We start from the raw sequence: 22,113 nt of genomic DNA, 5'->3' as shown, positions 1-22,113 counted from the left end.
TCCTCTCTGTAGATTAAATTTTTCTGAAAACGTATTATTAATATATAGTCTAGCAGAAGGGGAGCTATACATTGTTTGTATCATTTGTATAAATCCAGGACCGATACCAAACCATTCCATTGCTTGATACATAAAAGGCCATTCTACTCTATCAAAGGCCTTTTCTGCATCTAATGAAATTGCAAAAGTAGGTTCATTCATTTTCTTTGTTAAATATAACATATGGAATGTTAATCTGGTATTATGAGATGAATGTCTTTGAGCAACGAATCCTGTTTGATGCATACCTATTATATGGGGGAGAGCTTTAGCTAATCTTAGCGCAAGTACTTTTGCTAATAATTTTCCATCTACATTTATTAAAGATATTGGTCTATAGTTTGATACCAAAGTGGGATCTTTATTGGACTTTGGCAAAACAATAGTCAAAGATTCTGCTATAGTGCCTTTAATACAACCTTTATTGAGTTGATATTGATAAAGATTTAATAAATAGGGTAATAAAAAGTTTTGAAATGTTTTATAAAATTCCACTGTGTATCCATCACCACCTGGAGCGGATCCAACTCTAAGGGACTTCAAAGCTGTTCCTAATTCTTTTAGTGATATTGGTTCTTCCAAACTTCGTTTTATATGTTCAGGAATTTTTGGACCCTCTAACATTTTTAAAAATTCAAAACCATCTTTTTCTTTATTTAGATAATTTTCGGAAGAATAAAGAGATTTATAGAATTTTAAGAATTGTTTTAAAATAGGTTCAATTTGTGTATATATAGTTCCATTTTCATCTTTTATTGCTATTAATTTTGTTTTTCTTTTTTTCGCTTTAAGATAGTTTGCCAATATTCTTCCTGATTTGTTTGAATTACCATAGTACAATGTTTGTTGAGAAAATAAATCTTTCCTAATCATCTTAGATGAGATCTCATTATATTTACCTTTTAATTTTAATAATTCTTGTTGAATAGAATATTCCCATTTTTCTATAAGTTTTGATTCTAAATTTTTAATCTCTTTTTCTAAGATCAAAAATTGTTTTTTAATTTGTTTTTTTAGAAAAGCCGAATAAGAAATTATTTGTCCTCTAATTGTTGCCTTAAAGGCATCCCATAAAGTTTCTTTGTTAATATCATCTTTATCATTTATTTGAAAAAATTCTTTCATTTTTGTTAGAAGATTTTCACAAAAATTTTTGTCAACCAACATTGTATTATCTATTTTCCAAATTGGTCTGTTATTATTTTGATCTGTAGTTTTAATTTTGATCCACACTCCACCATGGTCAGATAGAATAATTGGATCAATGGCTGCTTGTGTCACTTGATGTGCAAGATGTTTTGAAGTAAAGATATAATCTATTCTTGAAAAAGAATTGTGAACATGAGAACAGAAAGAAAATTCCCGACCATCAAAATGAAGTATTCTCCATATATCTATTAAATCACAAGATTGAATCAAATTATCTAGTCCCATAGATTTCATAACTCTACTTGGGTTTTTATCTAATAAAGGATCCATTACAGCATTGAAGTCCCCTGCTACTATAAGGTTTGAAGTAGCCAGTGGTATGATCAGTTGTTGAAGAGTTTTAAAGAATTCATTTTGGTTCGAATTAGGGGCGTATATATTGATTAACGTCATGGTAGTATTTCCCATATTCATTTCCACCATTATCCATCTTCCATGAATATCTGAAGCTTTTAGTTTAAATGAAGCAGAGCATTTTTTATTAATTAAAATAGCAACACCTGCCTTTTTCCCTATAGCTGGTGAGAAAAAACACTGTTTGACCCAACCTCCTTCTAGCTTTTTAGATTCTATATGTGAGAGGTGGGTCTCTTGTATAAGACATATATCTGCATCTTGCCTTTTTAAAAATGATAGTGCTTTTTTCCTTTTTATCATATGATTAAGACCGTTAACATTTAAAGACATAATTTTAATATCCATTTATTTTTAAATTTTCAGGTATTAAATTATGTATATTTTCCCAATGTTTTAAGTATTTCATTTCTCTTTTTTCCTTTATTCCCATGATTTCCTTATATATTTCCCTTTTATTCCCTCCCATCCCTCTTATCCCTCCCTTCCCCCCCTTATTAATTACGAAAACTTGGATACGCAGGTTGAGGTTAGATTTAGATAACTCCCACAAGCTATTAATAATTATCTAAAGTACTACCATTTTTTTTTTTTTTTTCTATTTTTGTATATTTTCTTTTATTTTATTATTAATTATAAGAATAAGTAAAAAGTTTTTCATTCTTATGTATTGAAAGATTATTTTCTGTATTTGTATATCTTTAAATCCATAAGAATGATTACCGTATTTTCGCGGATATAACGCGCGCGTTATACGTGATTTTACGTACCGCGCATACCCCTCGCGCGTTATATGCCTGAGCGCGGTATACAAAAGTTTTTAAACATAGTTCCCACCCCGCCCGACGCCCGATTCACCCCCCCAGCAGGACCGCTCGCACCCCCACCCCGAACGACCGCTCGCACGCGCTCCCACCCGCACCCGCATCCACGATCGGAGCAAGAGGGAGCCCAAGCCCTCTTGCCCGGCCGACTCCCCGACGTCCGATACATCCCCCCCCCCCGGCAGGACCACTCGCACCCTCACCCCGAAGGACCGCCGACTCCCCAACAATATCGGGCCAGGAGGGAGCCCAAACCCTCCTGGCCACGGCGACCCCCTAACCCCACCCCGCACTACATTACGGGCAGGAGGGATCCCAGGCCCTCCTGCCCTCGACGCAAACCCCCTCCCCCCAACGACCGCCCCCCCACCAAGAACCTCCGCCCGTCCCCCAGCCGACCCGCGACCCCCCTGGCCGACCCCCACGACACCCCCACCCGCCTTCCCCGTACTTTGTGTAGTTGGGCCAGAAGGGAGCCCAAACCCTCCTGGCCACGGCGCCCCCCTAACCCCACCCCGCACTACATTACGGGCAGGAGGGATCCCAGGCCCTCCTGCCCTCGACGCAAACCCCCCTCCCTCCAACGACCGCCCCCCCCTCAAGAACCTCCGACCGACCCGCGACCCCCCTGGCCGACCCCCCCACCCCCCTTCCCCGTACCTTTGGAAGTTGGCCGGACAGACGGGAGCCAAACCCGCCTGTCCGGCAGGCAGCCAACGAAGGAATGAGGCCGGATTGGCCCATCCGTCCTAAAGCTCCGCCTACTGGTGGGGCCTAAGGCGCGTGGGCCAATCAGAATAGGCCCTGGAGCCTTAGGTCCCACCTGGGGGCGCGGCCTGAGACACATGGTCGGGTTTGGCCCATGTGCCTCAGGCCGCGCCCCCAGGTGGGACCTAAGGCTCCAGGGCCTATTCTGATTGGCCCACGCGCCTTAGGCCCCACCAGTAGGCGGAGCTTTAGGACGGATGGGCCAATCCGGCCTCATTCCTTCGTTGGCTGCCTGCCGGACAGGCGGGTTTGGCTCCCGTCTGTCCGGCCAACTTCCAAAGGTACGGGGAAGGGGGGTGGGGGGGTCGGCCAGGGGGGTCGCGGGTCGGTCGGAGGTTCTTGAGGGGGGGGGCGGTCGTTGGGGGGAGGGGGGTTTGCGTCGAGGGCAGGAGGGCCTGGGATCCCTCCTGCCCGTAATGTAGTGCGGGGTGGGGTTAGGGGGTCGCCGTGGCCAGGAGGGTTTGGGCTCCCTTCTGGCTCAACTACACAAAGTACGGGGAAGGCGGGTGGGGGTGTCGTGGGGGTCGGCCAGGGGGGTCGCGGGTCGGCTGGGGGACGGGCGGAGGTTCTTGGGGGGGGGCGGTCGTTGGGGGGAGGGGTTTGCGTCGAGGGCAGGAGGGCCTGGGATCCCTCCTGCCCGTAATGTAGTGCGGGGTGGGGTTAGGGGGTCGCCGTGGCCAGGAGGATTTGGGCTCCCTCCTGGCCCAATATTGTCGGGGAGTCGGCGGTCCTTCGGGGTGGGGGTGCGAGTGGTCCTGCCGAGGGGGGAGAAGAATCGGACGTCGAGGGGGGGCATCAGGCTTTCAGGATGGGGACAGGACTTCAAGGGGGGACAGGCAGACCTTCAAGGGGGGACAGGCAGACCTTCAAGGGGGGACAGGCAGACCTTCAAGGGGGGACAGGACTTCAAGGGGGACAGGCACGGAGAGGCGGGGCAGTGCACCGAAAGTCAGGGCGGGTGAATGGTGAGTCGGGGCAACCAGATGAGAGTCGGGGAGGGCGAAAGGAGAATCGGGGTGGCCAGAGGAGAGTCGGGGAGAGCGAAAGGAGAGTCGGGGTGGCCAGAGGAGAGTCGGGCAGCATGCGCGTTATATGCCTGAGCGCGGTATAGAAAAGTTTTTGTACATATCATCGTGATTTCTGCGCGCTATACCCCTGTGCGCGTTTTACAACGGTGCGCGTTATATCCGCGAAAATACGGTATATTAAATCAATTATATCTAAGAACATTTCAATTACTATTCATTTCTTTTCAGGTGGTATATTATTTTTACTTTAAAAACCTTTCCAATTTAGCCTCTTTCCTCAGAACTGTAACAAGAGTTTACAGCACAGGAATCCCCTCATCTCTTATATTCATTATTTTCTTATGATTCACAAGAGAGTTGTCAATTAAGAGGAGCTAACATTCCCATCAGTGTTCTTGTAAGTTCTATCTCAATAGCATACTCTCTAGACATCTATAATTTTAAAGTATCTGAGGCCTGTGCAGACAAGAGTGAAGTCCTGTGCCAAAAACTCTTCTTTTATCTCCCATAGAGGATTCCCAGGTTGAACTATTGTGGATACTAAATTAAACTTAATAAATAAAAGAACATAAAATTTGCGTTTCAGATTTATTTTTTTCATATATTTCTTATTTGAAATGAATTTTAATGTATCTGAAACGCAAAATTAAACCTGAAGTATCACCTTCAACCGGACATACAACAAACCAATCACTTCATTTTTTTTTTTTTTTTTTTTTTTTTTTTTTTTTATAATCTTCTTTGTGATTGTAGGATGATTTTCTTTCTCACTATTACTCCGCTTTCAAAATTTCGGATTCAATCAGTACATTTTTAAGTTTGTTGAAGAAACTTTCTTCGTCATCATTTGAGTTCGGAGATGTGTTTCAAATCATTTATGTTCCTGCCATTAAGTTTATTCTATGTATTCTGAATAGAATTCTAGAATTTTTGTATTTTTCAGTTTTCTTGTTTTCCATGGAGAATGTTGCAAGTTGTTTAAGTCTTTAATTCGATCCTTGTGTGTTCTTTTTCCATTGCTTTCCGTTTTGATCTATCTTTAACCGTCAATAGTCTTTAGTATGAACCCATTAATTGTTCTTTAGATTGTCATAGGTTGCTCCAGTTGATTTATAAATTCCTGTAGTTTTTTTGGATCTGTAAAGTTTTGCGTTTTGTTAGCAACGGTAACCTTCATAATTGACGGGTATAGGAGCCCAAATCTAGCTCCTAGAGATCTTAGTTGTGGTCTCATGTCTAAGAATTGTTTTCTTCTTGTTGCTGTTTCTTTTGCAAAGTCCGGGACAATGTATATTTTTGAATCTTGGCATTTAAGATTTTTGATTTCCTTGGCTAATTGGCATATTTCAATTGCTTGTTGGTGTCTTAAAAGTTTGAAAATTAAAGTTCTTGGACCTGTTTGAGTGTTATTTCTTTGTGTTGGAATCCTATGAGCTCTTTCAATTTCCAGTTCCGTTTTAAATTTCAATGGTAATATTTTAGGTAGAAATTTTTCAAGAAATGAAATCGGATCATTCTTTTCCACTCCTTCAGGTAATCCGATTATTCTTAAATTATTCCGTCTTTCACGATTCCGGCTGTCTTCAAGATTTTTTTTTATCTCTGTTATTTCTTTCCATATGATTTTGCTGTGATTCATGTCTGTATTTAATTGTTCTGTAATATCTTCTAATGTTGAAATTCTGTTTTCTGTGACGTCCACTCTTTTAGTTAAGATTGCAGCATCTTCCATTGCTTTTTGTAGTTTTTTGTTACTATCTAAGACAATTTCTTTTATTTGTCTTAGTTCTTCCATAACATCCAGATTTTTTTCTGTTGGTAATGGGATTTTAGAGGGTGTACCTGGCTCAGGTTTCGACCTCTTATTGCTTCCTGATGTTCCAGCTCCTAAGTCAGCTTTATTTTGTTTAGTTGAAGTCATATTTCAATATATATTTTAGTTTCTTTAAAATATTTGGTAGTAAGACTTTTTAATATATTTGTATATGAGGAGCTATTTGTTTATCCAACCATTCGTCCAAGCCACGCTTTTTTTTTTTTTTTTCAGTATTCTTAAAGCAACTGTCAGTTATTTGTCTTAGGCTCTATTGCAGACTCATTGTTGGCATCTAGCCTGAAAAAATTTGCAGCCTTCTTTTCTAGCTCTCTTCTTACAAGCCCAATCGCAGCTTTTACCGAGGAGAGCAATATTCCATCCAATATTTTTACTTTAATCTTTCAATGTGCATGTATATGTATTTCAGTGACTCTCAACTGCCTCAATGTCACTTTTTTTTTTTCCTTCAGGTCAAAGAAATTACCAATCCTTTTATTTGTCCTTCCTCAGAACCCAAAAACCTACAGTCTCTTATATCTGAATCTCTTGAATTACAGCAGCAGAGATTAACATTTATATTGATCTTTCACAGTTTATTTTTGAAGTTAGCAGCAAGGAAATAGTTAAAAAAACCGTTGCCAAGTAGCTTTCACTGCAGACCTCTCCTCATTTCCAGCAGAGGACAGCTATTTCAAAGCAGCCCTTTTCCCTAGTTTAAACAGGCATCAGGCATTTCAAAAAAAACTTATCTTTGTCACTAGGCAGCTCACCGGCAGACCCAGACTTTGTAAAATTTTCTTTTTTTCCCCGATCCAAAATGGCCGCGGTCGTGGTGCACCGAGCAACCGCCTGCAAACCCCCACCTTCGGGAAATCTTTCCTCTTGCTATACGCCAGAGAGCTTTGATCGTGCTAAAGAGGAGGGGAAGGAAAGTCTCCCTGGCCACACGGCGTCCCGGACCAGCCCTCCCTGGCAACGTTTAAAAGTCAATCTTGCTGCCTCTGCCTGAGGGACCCGATCTTACCGCCTCTGTCAGCGGGACTCGATCTTGCCGCCTCTGCCAGCGGGGACCCGATCTTGCCGGCTCTGTCAGCGGGGATCTGATCTTGCCGCCTCTGCCTGGGGGACCCGATTTTGCTGTTTATGCCGTTGAGACGGATTCAGCCCTCCACACCTCACTTCCCAGAAAACAAATGAAAACGGCACTTCTTTCTCCCGATTTTCCCCTTCAAATGTCTCTCCCACCTAATCAAAAAGGTAAACTCCAATTTATTATACCATTAAGAACGTTTTTTTTGTAGTTTTTCTGAAATTAAGCTTGTTTATACAGGAGCTCTTTCTTCATCCAACCGTCATCGTTCGCGTCCAAGCCACGCCCCTATGTGTTTCTCTTTTTAATTTAGTTCTTTTTTTACATTTTTGGATAAAAGACCACATTATTGTAGTTGTTCTGAAAGGCAGTATTGCAAAACTTAAAGTAAACTAACAGTGAACCTTATCAAGAAGCATAAATGTTGCCAGTAAATATAGCCCAGGGTTTGGATACTGTTGAGAGTCACCGGCCTAGTCTGAATTCAGCACTGGAAAGGGACAGAAGCAATTGGGGATTCTTCCTACTATGACCCCACTAAAAAATTGGGATTAAAGGTAGGCCCTGAGGGGCTCTATTTTTTGTACTGCAATGAATAAGAGAGTAGAGGGCTGCTTTTGTAGATGGGGTGGTATGTTCACAACAGGGTGCATTGGGAAGGGGCTTGTATTCGGGGGGAGCAATTTGTTCAGCCCCTTTGAGAAGTGGCCTAGGCGTATCAGGCCACAGCTTGGCAGCCCGATGCTCCTGGGTAGTGTGAATAATGCTACCTGTAAGGCTTATTACAAGTTGGACTAGTACTGAGCTACAACAGGTTAGTCACTCCCATGGGAAATTAAGGTGCAGTAAAAGCCTGTCTTTTACCACACCTTAGTAACTTTCCTCCAAGTGGTTTATGAAAACCTTCCTGGTAATAATAATAATAACTTTATTTTGTATACCGCCATACCCAGAGAGTTCTAGGCGGTTCACAGCAGTTAATAAGATTACACACGAAAATAACATTGGAATTAACAATTTTTGGAATGTACATGTCGTTGAAGTTGACAGAAATTTAACAATTTTTTTGGAGAGTACAGGTCAATGAAGTTGGCATAATATACAATAGAGTACAGTAGGAATATACAAGGAATATATATAAGGAATATACAAGAGTGTACAATAGGAGGTGTTTTTTTTTGTTTATTTTTACAGGGAAAAACATACCGGTCAGTGAAGTTAATTGGTTTGGAGGGTACATTGGGGAGGAAGGTGGAATTTCATGTGTATTGAAGGGAGTAGAAGAAGCTAGTGGGAGTGTTAGGGATTCTGTCCGTGGAACAAGTGAGTTTTGAGTTTTTTTCTGAAGTCCAGGTAAGTGGGGGCATCGAGTATAATTTGGGCAAGCCATGAGTTTAGTTTGGCCGCCTGGAAGGAGAAGGTTTTGTCAACGAATCGTTTGAGATGACATAGTTTTAGGGAGGGGAAGGCGAACAGATGAATTCTGCGAGAGTTCTTATTGTTGTGATTTAATTTAAAGTGGGGGATGAGGTAGCTTGGGGATAGACCAAACACCGTTTTGAAGCTGAAGCATGCGAACTTGAACAGTACTCTGGATTCAAATGGCAGCCAGTGCAGTTTATGGTAGAAAGGGGTGATATGTTCCCATTTGTTTAGGCCAAATATAAGGCGGACGGCAGTGTCTGAATCAGTTTTAGTCTCATGGTGATTTTCTTCATGGAGCCTAGGTAAATGATGTTGCAATAATCGAGGATGCTGAGAATGGAGGATTGTACTAACAGTCGGAATGAGTTGTCATCAAAGTATTTTTTTATGGTGCGGAGTTTCCAGAGCGCCGAGAAGCATTTCCTGACGGTAAGATTAGTGTGCTTCTCAAGGGAAATGTGTTTGTCTAGGGTGACTCCTAGTATTTTTAGGATTTGTTCTACATCATATCAAAATTTCAGGAAATTGTTGAACACCTACTTATTTAGGAAATTTCTGAAAGACTGAATTTCTACTATATTCTGTGTTTGTGGCAATTTTTTTATTCTATTAAACCACATAGATCTGAAAGGTAATGCGGTATACAGATGTTTTGTTATGCTAACATACTTTTTCCATATTTTTTGTCTGATTTTAGTCTTCACTGTTGGTTGTGTCCATCATTTGATCCACTTATCTCATCCTCTCTTATCTCATTGCTGTCTGTCCTCTCAGTCTTGCCCTCTTCTTATTTTGTCTTGTAATAATCAAGCCTTCTTGAGATCTTGTGTCTTTGGCTCCTGGACCCCTTTATCTGGAACAACTTCCCTTGTATACGGAAAGCTTCTCTCTGTCTATTTCTGCTCCTGCTTGAGGACTCATTTCTTCAGATTAGTCTTCGTCTCCTCAGACCATCTTCCTCTCATGCCTCAGTTCAGGCATTGTTCTTTGTGCTGCTCATTAACCATGATTATTGCCATGTTATTCTGAGCACCTCATGAAGCATTCTAGTTAAGAGCACTTCTAAAACATAAAGGGAGTAATATTCAGCCAGTGACAGTCAGTGGTTTTCTAAATGTTGACCACTGCCACTGAAATCATGCCCGGATATTCAATGCTGGATCATGTGTGGATAAATATCTAGCTATGTGTGAATGGACAGCACTTAACAGGATAAGTGTTGATATTCAGCCTTTAACTAGATAAGTTAAACCAGACAATAAAAGAACTGCTATTTATGTGGTCCTATTTGGCTAGTTAACTTATCCAATTAAGGTTTTAATAATGGCACTTATCCCATTAAGTTCCAACTCTGTCCCAACTCTTACTCCTAGACTACCCACACAATAGCTGGTTTCGGCTTTATCAGTTTGACTATTCCTTCAGGCCACTGAATGTTCCCTCAAGGCCTAGTCAGTGTGAGCTAACCAGATAAGAGCCTCCCTTACCCAGTTAACTTACTTTGAATATCAACCCCAAATATACTTTCTTATATTGTCACAAATGGGAAAAAGCTACTTAAGAAAAGACCCCTCTGACACATAAATGGTATTCCAACTATAGCATGACACAATAGCTTAACTTCAATCCTGACATGCTTGATTAACAAACACTGCAGTACAGCGAGCAGTGCTGAATATTTCTGGAAGCTATAAATAAAAACATAAGTTATCTACTTATTAACAAGAGAAAAATTTACTGTCTTACCAGCCTCAAATTATATCATTAGATTTTGCCTTCTTCAGCATACTCAGAAACCTCTTGAGTTAATTGATGATCACTAATAATGAAAGATAATTAATTGCAAAGCTCACAAATGTGCAGTAAGGAAAACTAAAGCTGAGTGTGTCTGTCTAAATTGCGATATCACAGGTGATTCAGTGTGGTTGCTCTTGATTCATAGTGGAAAAAAAGTGTAGTTGTTTGTGTTTTTGACAGGCTACTAGTTTTCTACTAGATGTTTTAATAGTGTTGAATTGCAGAAGGTAATATATGCTGCATACCACACACTTAAGTGCTGACCTGTACAAACGAAGCATCTCAGTTATTGCCGTACATGCATTACTATAAACTGGGAAAAGTTACAGTTACATAAATTTTCTAATAACATTCAGTGTGAACCCACTGCTGGATTTCGCAGATATCGGTTCTCAGAATTCGTAGGTCTCCTGCATCTTCTCTCTTTGGTGGGGGTCATCAGAATGGAACTCCTCTTATATGAGGAAAGATCAAAGAGGTTACAGTCTTCAGCTTGGAAAATAGATGGCTTAGGGGAGATATGATTGAAATCTACAAAATTCTGAGTTGTATAGAACAGGTACAAGTGAATCGTTTTTGTTTTTGGGGTTTTTTGTTTTGTTTTTACTTTTGTTCACCCTCTCCAAGGTGAAGAGAACAAGAGGGCACTCGCTAAAGTTAAAAGGGGATAGATTCCGTACAAACGTAAGGAAGTTCTTCTTCACCCAGAGAGGTAGAAATCTGGAATGCTCTTCCAGAGGCTGTTATAGGGGAAAGCACCCTTCAGGAATTCAAGAAAAGGTTAGATAAGTTCCTGCTGGACCAGAACATACACAGGTAAGTTTAAACTCAAATAGGGCACTGGTCTTTGACCTAAGGGCCACTGTGTGAGCGGACTGCTGGGCACGATGGACTACTGGTCTGACCCAGCAGCGGCAAATCTTATTTTCTTATGTTCTATAGATCAGGTGAGGCACTGACCCAGGGCATCAGTGATAAAAGGCACCAAAATTCCAGTCCATCTACCTTCAGTCTAAAGGGATAGATACCAGACTGGAATTTTGGCTATCTTTATCATCAGCACCCTGAGCCACTGTTTCACATAATCTAGCAGGAGAGGAGGATGAGAGAGAGGTGGAGATATTGGATCACAGGTGGAGGGGAGATACCAGATTGTAGATCAGAGGGAACACTAATGCAAAAGTTGGCTCAGGGTGCCACAGTCCTTTGAGCAAGCCCTGAGTGCATTACTTTGCCCCATAATTGGTGGTACTTGTATAATCCCACTTTATTCCAGGACCAGTGTGTTATTTGTAGAAAGCCTCTAACGTCAGACTTAAACCCCTCCCCATCTTACCTCATCATTGTCCCTGTAAGCAGCAGTTTTCCTTCCTACAAGCCAAGCTGTAGGAGCTTGTCTTTTCTGCTCATGTTTTATTTTGTGTAATTTCAGTCTTCGCTGTTTAATTTTGCGTGTAATTTCAGTCGTTCACGGTTTTTGCCCTCATGCTGTGGAGGTTCCCTGCTGGGACAGCGCTTGCCTGGGAGATCACAGACCTTTCAGAAAGTCTGTGTCTGGGGGTTTCCCTGCTTGTTGGTAAACCCTCTGGGCAGCCTGCATATCAGATCGGGGATCAGGGACCATTCCCTTGAGAGCTTGCTTAACCCAGGTTCGTCTGTTAGTGGGTTGAGTGCAGGCTGCATGGCTCCATGGAGGTGCTCCCGGGATCAGAGCCATATTGCATTCCTCCGCAACATGTCTGAGGTTGGTGGAGGTACCCGGCCGTGAAAGTCCAGCTAGTGGGGCAGTCAGAAGACTCAAGTCCAGCTTTCCAGCTATTTGAGGCAGAGGGATCTCCCTGTGAGTTGTTTCAGTTCTGTCTGTAGTGTTTCCCAGTCAGCACATGTTTCTGTGAGTACAAGCTGACAGCCTAAATCAGCGATTTTGGGGAGGGGATCTTAAAAAGGGTTTTTTGGGTAGTTTCCCTGCATGCCCTACCCCCTCCTAAAATTGCCGTTTTTGAGGGTTTTATATGATTTTCCTGGGCTATTTTTTAGTCAAAATCGGCACTTGCAGCGGCCATGTTGTATTTTTCCCGACTTGATTTTAAAGATATTTTTTATACTTGCCAGCTTCGTATTTGAAAGAAAACCACATAGATGGTCTCCCCAGGGCAAGGTGTGATGGATTCATGCCTCATTTGCTGCGAATGTGCAGCCGTGTTCCATGTGCTGTGGCCCATGAGGGTTGCGAGGCTTGCCCAGATTCAATGCTTTTGACCTCCAAAGAGGGTCTTCTAGCTCCTTTTGCCCTGACTTCTGCAAAAATGGCATGTGGGGGGGGGGGGGGGCCTGGGAAGCGCACAGTTGCCACTGGTGTTAGGCGGTAGTGGCCTCTTTTTTTTTGTGGCCTGGGCACGCCATTCCAGTGTGTAGGATTGCAGGCCTAATTTGCTGCCTGTTGTGACATGGGCCGGTACCTGTATTTGCCGTAACCCGGCCTCTGCTCACCCGAGCGCACCTCCGACGTGCTTCCGATGAAGGAAGGAAGTCCTGCTGGAATATCTTTTCTTGTCAGGAAGCAAAATAGCAAAAATAAACAAATCAGTTCACTTGTTCAAAGTCCCTTTATTCCTTGAACCGAAGTTGGGAGCAACGTCTCCCTTAAGCATTCATAAAAAAAAAACCCCAAAGTCCAAATAGAATGCTGCACACAGATAACCACAAATAAAGTCTGGAGTGGACCCACTGGAATGGGTTGCCACTGCTACCTTCAATCAGGCAATTAAGGTAAGTATCATTTACATCCAAAAAATAGCAAACAGAACTGTAGTGGGCTTGTCTTTACCTTAGGGAAGATAAAGCAACCTTACACACTCTCACTCAAGTTCTGGGCCTCTAAGCTCAGCAAGTTTAAAGCTGGGCTGAATCCAACAGAGAAACTGTTGGTGGGGGAGGGGAGTAAAGGAATTCACTTATTACTTTTCTGAAATATCAGAATGCCAATAATGGCCCCACTATCCCGACCTGGATCTTAAGTGAATTCTCCCCAAAAGTTATGACATTTACTTCCCTCACAGTCACAGAAATGCATCCCCAATTCAGGCCACTTGAGTTACAAACCAACAATAAAAAAACGTTTTTTTTTTTTCAGCACCAGTCCCTGCACTTTCTCACACACAGCACAACTGCACAACAGTGTTCTAATAAACAGAGAAAGGCTCCAAACCTTCAGACCTGCCACTTATCTTTATTGCATGAGCGTATCTTCAGGCAGTCCAAGGCTCTCTACCCATTCCATGGGTTCAGGTGGGGCTGGCTGGTTGGCAACAAGGTCAGTGTCAGTTTCCATCATGGTCACATCCTCACAGTCAGGCATATAGTCAGGAGAGACCCTTCCCTGAGCTGGCTCAGGGCCAACTAACTTTCCTCTCCTCAGAGCAGCCTCTATATTGTTCAAACGAACACACCCTGCTCTCTGAGGGGGAGGAGTTACCTGCCTTGATTGCTTAGCTTGTTTTACATTTCTCACCATGGGCCTCAGCTGGGAGTGAACAGGAGGAGGGAGGTCCCTCTCAGGCTCTTCTGAGCTGTTCTGCTCTCCTTCCTCTACTCCCTGCAGTTCAGCCTGCTTCCAGTTAAAGGGAAATGTACCTTTTTTCCTGGGACTAGTCACAATCCTATCCCCGTGGTTAGCTCGCTGAGTGGCTGGATAAGGTTTAGCCACCGGCAGCTCTGGAATGAGCGGAGCCACTGGGGACGGATTGTGACATACCCTCACCCTTAAGGATTGATTGTCCCTATTTTCCCGGGGCAACTCACTATCCTCTTGCATACGAGACAGAGTGTCCACATTCACACTTAACTTGCCAGGGCGATGCTCAATATCGTTTCCGGGGCCTATTTGCCCTTCTCCCTTGATTTAGGGGTGGTGGATCAGAGTCCTCAAAATCTTCCGGCCATCTCAACAGGGGTGTCTCATAAGGCCCTGCTAAGGCCCCTGTATCTTGATCCTGAGGACTTTCCAACCCTTCTACTCTCTGGGCAAGGGCAGCTACCACCTGTGTGATATCCCCTAAGTCTTCCTTTTTTACTTGGGCAATCTGAACCCTCACTTCCTCCAGGTCCTGTTCTATTCCCCTAAAGGTATCCAGCACCTTTTCAAAATGCTGGGCGTGTTGTTCCAGTTGCTCTTCCTGTGCCCGTTGTTTAGTTACCCAACTTTCTGCTTTCCCAGTTTGGTTTGTTAGTTCTCCGCAAGTGTTCTTTATTTCTACAACGCTACGTTGGATCGCTTGCTGTTGGACTTCATTTTCCCTTATTTGCCCCTGTACTACCTTCAGTTGGTCCGTAATTTGCGCCATAAGGTCGGTCAGCTTCCCTGACTCCCGCTGACACTGGGCAGTTATTTCCTCCCTGGACCGTTGATTATCCCGGTCTAGGGGATCCTTCCAAGCTTGGAACTTGGCTTCGGTTTGGGTTCTTAGGTTAGCTTCCCAATCCTTTCGTGCTAGTGTCAACTCTTCTCTCAGTTTCAGTATCTCTGCGTCTAGTGCGGCTACTTTAGCGGCTTCTATATTCCCTCTCAGCTCCGATCCTAATTCAGGGCGAGACCTACTTTCTATAGTTCCTACCCCGGTGGACCCGAACCCTTGCTCTCCTCTGCTGGTGTCCGGGAGACGGGTCCACTGTACCAGGTTGGGGTGCCAAATTCTCTCGCAAATAAGCTGGGCTATACGATCCCCGATTTGCACTTTGTACTCGCTATCACCCTGATTGACCAGGAGTACCGCGACATTGCCCCTAAAATCTGGGTCGATGACCCCAGCGGCCACATCGATTGACTGCTTTAACGCCAATCCTGACCTTGGAGCTATCCGTAGATAGGCACCTGGCGGGGGAGATACTTGTATATCTGTGTTTATCAGGGACCTTCCCTTAGCAGGGATAGTTTGTTCACAGGCGGCATATAGGTCATAGCCTGCAGCCTTAGCGTAAACCCGCGTGGGTGCTATGGCCCTATCTGACAGCGGGGCCCACCGAATTGTAGGCTTCCCATATTTAGGTTTTAACCCCTTAGCCCGTCGTCTTCCCTCCCGGGGCCCGACTAAGCTCTCCTCAACCCGACTACCCAACACACATTTACTCAACATCCCCTTCCTCTCCGGCACTCCTATCTGCGCCCGATTCAGCCAATCTCTTCCCAGGATTAATGGGTAAGGTGTTGTCTTTAAAACTGCCACTGATATTCGGGTTTTTTTTTCCCTATGTTGAATGGTCAGGTCTCTAAGGGGGTATTCCTGTGTTTCTCCGTGTATACAGGTGATGGGTACTTGCTTCACCCCCAGCTCCTGATCTGAGCCCAATTCATCCCATAGTTGCTCTGATACGACCGACTGCTCAGCCCCCGTATCGACCAGAGCCGGGACCTCCCTGTTGGCTACTGAGACTATGACTTGATATTCTTCGGGAATCGGGGCCCCAGGCCTCTGAGTTATTATCAGATCCCTCGTTACCCTACAGTACCTCTGGGTATGCCCTATTTTCCCACAACGATAGCACCTCTGGGTTTTCTCAGGGACAGGCTCCTTCGCCCTAGGGTACCCTGTAGGTTTCCTAGGTGGGTCCTGACCTCGGCTGTCCTTAGCTTTTCCCAGGCCTAGTAGGGTGGTTGTCTTTCCCTCCTCATAGGCGCCTTGGGCGTCCAAATAGGCTTCCGCTACCTCTAAGGTCTGGGCTAAGGTTTTGCAGCCCTGTTTCTGCACCCAGCCCCTCAAATTCTTGGGAGCGGATTGCAGAAACTGCTCCCTGATCACCTCTAATACAATGGCCCGGGCATCCCCAAGCCATGGACTAAGCCACCTCTCAGCCAACTTAGACAGTTTTTGAGCAAGGGCCTTAGGCCTTTCCTTATCCTGCATAAGGGTTGCTCTAAACCGCTGGCGGTAATGCTCTTGAGTGTAGCCTAAGTACTCCAATATATGTGTCTTTACAGCTTGATAATTGTTAGCTACCTCTGGGGCTAGTGTCTGATAAGCAGACAGGGTTTCTCCTGCAAGGCATGGGAGTAGCCTTACAGCCCACTGACCCTGAGGCCAACCAGCAGCAGTAGCTACCCTCTCGAACGCGGATAGGAATTCATCCGGCGCATCCGCTGGTGTGATCTTACACAGATTTAGCGTGGCTAGAGGGTTAGCTGCTCCTGAGGGTTGTGGCAAATTACTGTGTCCAGGCTCACTGCCTGCCGATGTCGATGGGTTCTGCAAAATTCTAGACAGTACTTGCGTTTGCTCCCCCATCGCTAGCACCATCTCGTCGTGTTGCCGCCGAGATAATTCCTGAGACCGGTACCATAACTCCTGGTTGGTCTTTAGCACTGCTTGTAAGTCCTCGCTTTGCTTCTGGCGTTCCGCCGTCAAGAACGCTATCAGCTGTTGTTGGTCCATCTTGCCGATTAACCTACAAGAAACAAAGCGAGAGAGACCAACCCAAGTGCGGTACCACTATATGAGTGTAGTCAAACTCCCTCACCCCCCTGGTCAAGCCTCTTACCAGAGCACAAGGTGAGTCTTTGCCTTTTGTTTGTAGGCCTCCTTGGCCCCCAGTCGTATAGCTGCGTTTCTGTCCTCCTATATCGATCCTCAGCCTCCTCCGACTCTGGCTCCTCACTGGTGCAGCTGGGACAGCCAAGCCACTTGCTTCCTCTGCACCCCGGTCGGAAGACTTCTGGAACTCCGCTCCGCTCAGACTGGAACCAATACAACAAACTAAAATAACAAGCTAAAACAACAAATTATTCACAAGTCCAAAACTTTTTTTTTCCAAAAAAAAAAATATATTTTTTTTTCCCCAATTCTCACAATGTCCAGCAGGAGGCGCTCATCCCACTCCTGATACCATATGTGACATGGGCCGGTACCTGTATTTGCCGTAACCCGGCCTCTGCTCACCCGAGCGCACCTCCGACGTGCTTCCGATGAAGGAAGGAAGTCCTGCTGGAATATCTTTTCTTGTCAGGAAGCAAAATAGCAAAAATAAACAAATCAGTTCACTTGTTCAAAGTCCCTTTATTCCTTGAACCGAAGTTGGGAGCAACGTCTCCCTTAAGCATTCATAAAAAAAAAACCCCAAAGTCCAAATAGAATGCTGCACACAGATAACCACAAATAAAGTCTGGAGTGGACCCACTGGAATGGGTTGCCACTGCTACCTTCAATCAGGCAATTAAGGTAAGTATCATTTACATCCAAAAAATAGCAAACAGAACTGTAGTGGGCTTGTCTTTACCTTAGGGAAGATAAAGCAACCTTACACACTCTCACTCAAGTTCTGGGCCTCTAAGCTCAGCAAGTTTAAAGCTGGGCTGAATCCAACAGAGAAACTGTTGGTGGGGGAGGGGAGTAAAGGAATTCACTTATTACTTTTCTGAAATATCAGAATGCCAATAATGGCCCCACTATCCCGACCTGGATCTTAAGTGAATTCTCCCCAAAAGTTATGACATTTACTTCCCTCACAGTCACAGAAATGCATCCCCAATTCAGGCCACTTGAGTTACAAACCAACAATAAAAAAACGTTTTTTTTTTTTCAGCACCAGTCCCTGCACTTTCTCACACACAGCACAACTGCACAACAGTGTTCTAATAAACAGAGAAAGGCTCCAAACCTTCAGACCTGCCACTTATCTTTATTGCATGAGCGTATCTTCAGGCAGTCCAAGGCTCTCTACCCATTCCATGGGTTCAGGTGGGGCTGGCTGGTTGGCAACAAGGTCAGTGTCAGTTTCCATCATGGTCACATCCTCACAGTCAGGCATATAGTCAGGAGAGACCCTTCCCTGAGCTGGCTCAGGGCCAACTAACTTTCCTCTCCTCAGAGCAGCCTCTATATTGTTCAAACGAACACACCCTGCTCTCTGAGGGGGAGGAGTTACCTGCCTTGATTGCTTAGCTTGTTTTACATTTCTCACCATGGGCCTCAGCTGGGAGTGAACAGGAGGAGGGAGGTCCCTCTCAGGCTCTTCTGAGCTGTTCTGCTCTCCTTCCTCTACTCCCTGCAGTTCAGCCTGCTTCCAGTTAAAGGGAAATGTACCTTTTTTCCTGGGACTAGTCACAATCCTATCCCCGTGGTTAGCTCGCTGAGTGGCTGGATAAGGTTTAGCCACCGGCAGCTCTGGAATGAGCGGAGCCACTGGGGACGGATTGTGACACTGTGAATAGATCCCATCCTTCCAGGGGTTCGAGGCGTCTTAATTTTCTTCTATTCAGGCACTCTTATCCGTACTCAGGCCCTTCTGTGGGCCAGCAGTCCTCTTTGTCTGCCAGTCCTCGCTTCAGCCGTTCTCGACATTAGCCATCCATGGTGAGTCCGGCAGCTCCTGCAAAGAAATAATTCTGACGCCAGGTAACTATCTCCCACCCCCAGGCACATCGGGTGGGGGGTGGGGGTTTGTCAATTTTTTGGCCAAGCCATTACCTCCAACCGCTGGGTCTTGGAGGTTCTCAGAGATGACTACAAACTAGTTTCTCTCTCCTCTGACCGAGTATTTTCTGGATTCCCCAGCAGGCTGCCTTGAGAAGGCGGTTCAGATGCAGGCCACAGTCTGCAGATTACTCGATATTGCAGCCAGAGAACCCATTCCAGAGTGATACTCTATATCAGGGGTGCCCACACTTTTTTGGCTTGTGAGCTACTTTTAAAATGACCAAGTCAAAATAATAATAATTTTATTTTTATATACCGCCAAAGCCATAAAATGATCTACCAACAATAAAATTTAAAGAAACACAAAGCACACTGTACGCAGAGAAAATGTTAATTATCATTTGTATTCGGGGTTTTTATCAGAGGTCAAGGCAGATGACTTTAAAATATGCAATGTCACCTCGGTAACAACTACTATACAAAAATAGACAAATATACCCCCTCCCTTTTTACTAAACCGCGATAGCGGTTTTTAGCGCAGGAAGCTGCGCTGAATGCCCTGCACTGCTCTCGATGCTCTTAGGCTCCCTGCTCTAAAAACCACTATTGCGGTTTAGTAAAAGGGGGCCATGGTGCAAAATATAGACAGCAGATATAAATTCTCAAAACGGACACATTTTGATCACTAAATTGGAAAAATTATTTTTCCTACCTTTTTGTCTGATTTTGCACTTCCTTCTTCTGTAAAGCCAATATGTCTTTCTTTCTGACTTTCTTTCTCTCTCCTCCTGCCCCCTCTTTCTTTCTGCCTTTCTTTCTCTCTGCCCTGCCCCTACAAGCCATCATGCCAATTTCTCCACTTCCCCAATTCTTTCCCTACTCCCAAGCTACCAATGCAATTTCTTCCTGCTGCTTCCCCAAGCCACCACCCCCCTTGCCTGCTCCCCCTGTCCAGCAGTAGCCTTTCTCCCTTCTTTTTACCTCCCCTCTGTCCATCAGCACCTCTTCCCTGCTCCCTCTGTCCAGCAGCAGCCCTTCTCCATTCCTTTTACCTCCCCACTGTCCAGCAGCACCCCTTCCCTGCTCCCCCTGTCCAGCAGGAGCCCTTCTCCCTTTGTTTTACCTCCCCCCTGTCCAGCAGTACCCCTTCCCTGCTTCCCCTGTCCAGCAGGAGCCCTTCTCCCTTCTTTTTACCTCCCCTCTGTCCATCAGCACCTCTTCCCTGCTCCCTCTGTCCAGCAGCAGCCCTTCTCCATTCCTTTTACCTCCCCACTGTCCAGCAGCACCCCTTCCCTGCTCCCCCTGTCCAGCAGCAGCCCTTCTCCCTTCTTTTTACCTCCCCACTGTTCAGCAGTGCCCCTTCCCTGCTCTCCCTGTCCAGCAGCAGCCCTTCTCCCTTCATTTTATCTCCCCCCCTGTCCAGCAGCACCTCTTCCCTTCTCCAAAACCGCCATTCTTACCCTCCCTCCATCCTGGCTTCCTGGTCTTTTCTGGCCCGCTGGCACGAACCACTGCTACCACTGCTGCACTTCATTCGCCTCTTCAAAGTAGCCTGCTGAGAATCGCCAGCCGGCTGTAGCGAACCTCGCAGGCCGCTCTCCACCTCGGGAGCACGTTCCCTCTGACACGATCCCACCCCTCCTCTGATGTACGGAATCGCCTCAGAGGGAATGTGCTCCCGAGGTGGAGAGCGGCCTGTGAGGTTCGCTAAAGCTGGCCGGCGATCCTCAGCAGGCTGCTTTGAAGAGGCGAATGAAAAGCAGCAGCAGCGGTTTGTGGTCTCACACACATGACTAACAAGCAGGAAAGTGCTCGCATATGGGGAGCTGCTTTTCAAAAGTTACTACAGTAATATAAGCTGTGTAGGCTCCATTGAATGATGCCACCTACATGTGAGGGAAACAGGTAAGTAACTTAGGAGGGAATTCATCAATGTGTGCTATTGTTAAATGGGTTATTTTGCCACAAGTTGTGCTATTTTCTCACAGGATCCCATTTTATCCAATGAGAACTTGTGCTAAAATAACACAACTTGTGGTAAAATAATCCATCTTAACAATAGCACACATTGATAAATTCCCCCCTTGGTTTTCTTGGAATTTAGAACCCATGCCCCATTCCTTTTTCTGCACCCCTGAAATAAGAAAGGTGGGCTGTGGTGCAAGCTCCTTTACATTTACTCCTTTTCATTCGCACCCTCTCATTTGATATTGTCTTAATATTCTGCCAATGAGACCTAGTTTCACCATCAGCAGTTTCTTTAGTATAAGCTCAGCCAGCTCTTTTTCCACTGGCTGGGCTTGGAAAACCAAACAGCTTTTTTTTTTTTTTTTAAAGTTGGGTAATATGCAAGAAGAACACTATAAGCTAGGTCTAGCCCTCAGGCTATGGTATGAAGAAGGGGAAAGATGCCATTGAAATATAAGTATGCACTTTCTATCTTTAATTTTCATATCCTTCTGCATTTCATTCTTATCCTTCAGCTCATTTAAAGAAGAAAAGGTGCATACTTATGAGCATGCCTCCTGATTTTCATATTTTATTAGTATGTTGCCTGCATATAGTTTGGTACACATCAGTAGAGCAGCACTCTGATATTCTTATATTGTTAATTTACAGAAGTGGTAAAGCAAAAGAGTAGCTTCTAGGCAGAGCTTAATACAGATGATGGAGTTTTTTGTTTTTTTTTATAGCATTAACTTTATAATTGAAATGATCACATATAGAAAGCCCTTAGACTTATGGAAAGATGATGGCAGCAGGGATAATCTATGTGATATAAGGAACTGAAATGTATTATGCAGTTGTGAGGCCTTAGTGTAAATTGGTGTCAGTTGTGGGTTTATCTTGCTTGGAGCATGACTTGTGTGTGTGGTAAGAAAAATAATTTCCAGAATTTTACATAGTGACATTGAACTGTTTGCATATGGTAGGTTTTGCTATTACTGATGTACTCCTTTTCACTCTGTTTCCTTCACAGGATGTTTTTAAGCAAGCCACAGAAGACCGTCTAACGAGTGCAAAGGAGCTTCCCTACTTTGAGGGTGACTTCTGGCCAAATGTTCTGGAGGAAAGCATTAAGGAGCTAGAACAGGAGGAGGAAGAAAGGAAGAGGGAAGAAAACACAAGCAATGAAAGCACTGATGTAAGGAAGCTTTAAACGTCATCACCCCTTATGTCCTTTTGACTTCACACAACTGGGAATTTGCTTATTTTTATCTTGGCTTTCTTCTCCATGAAAGCTACTGCTTCCTTAAGATTATTAAGCTTCGTACAGACCTATTCAGCTACACATGCTTGCATATTAGAATTGAAACATAACAGCCTTTTCTTTTGTCTCATCTCTTGCCATTCCCCT

At 44.5% G+C, this 22,113-nt stretch overlaps 2 protein-coding genes across 5 annotated transcripts in view; one reads left to right on the top strand and one right to left on the bottom strand.

Moving 5' to 3' along the window:
* Nucleotides 1–22,113, top strand: part of EP300 (E1A binding protein p300) — a 532,137-nt gene that overhangs the window by 463,495 nt on the left and 46,529 nt on the right. For all 4 annotated transcript variants that reach the window (XM_033935072.1, XM_033935073.1, XM_033935071.1 and 1 more), the window contains exon 28: nucleotides 21,736–21,900. In XM_033935072.1, coding sequence (XP_033790963.1) covers nucleotides 21,736–21,900 — 165 coding nt within the window. The remainder of the gene's footprint in view (nucleotides 1–21,735; nucleotides 21,901–22,113) is intronic.
* Nucleotides 13,132–16,211, bottom strand: LOC117355931. Its single transcript, XM_033935076.1, has one exon. The coding sequence runs from the start codon at nucleotides 15,480–15,482 to the stop codon at nucleotides 14,211–14,213; it is 1,272 nt and encodes a 423-aa protein (XP_033790967.1). The 5' UTR covers nucleotides 15,483–16,211; the 3' UTR covers nucleotides 13,132–14,210.

This window comes from Geotrypetes seraphini, chromosome 2 (genome assembly GCF_902459505.1).
Source record: "Geotrypetes seraphini chromosome 2, aGeoSer1.1, whole genome shotgun sequence".
Lineage (NCBI taxonomy): Eukaryota > Metazoa > Chordata > Amphibia > Gymnophiona > Dermophiidae > Geotrypetes > Geotrypetes seraphini.
This window is presented reverse-complemented; position numbering and strand designations above follow the sequence as displayed.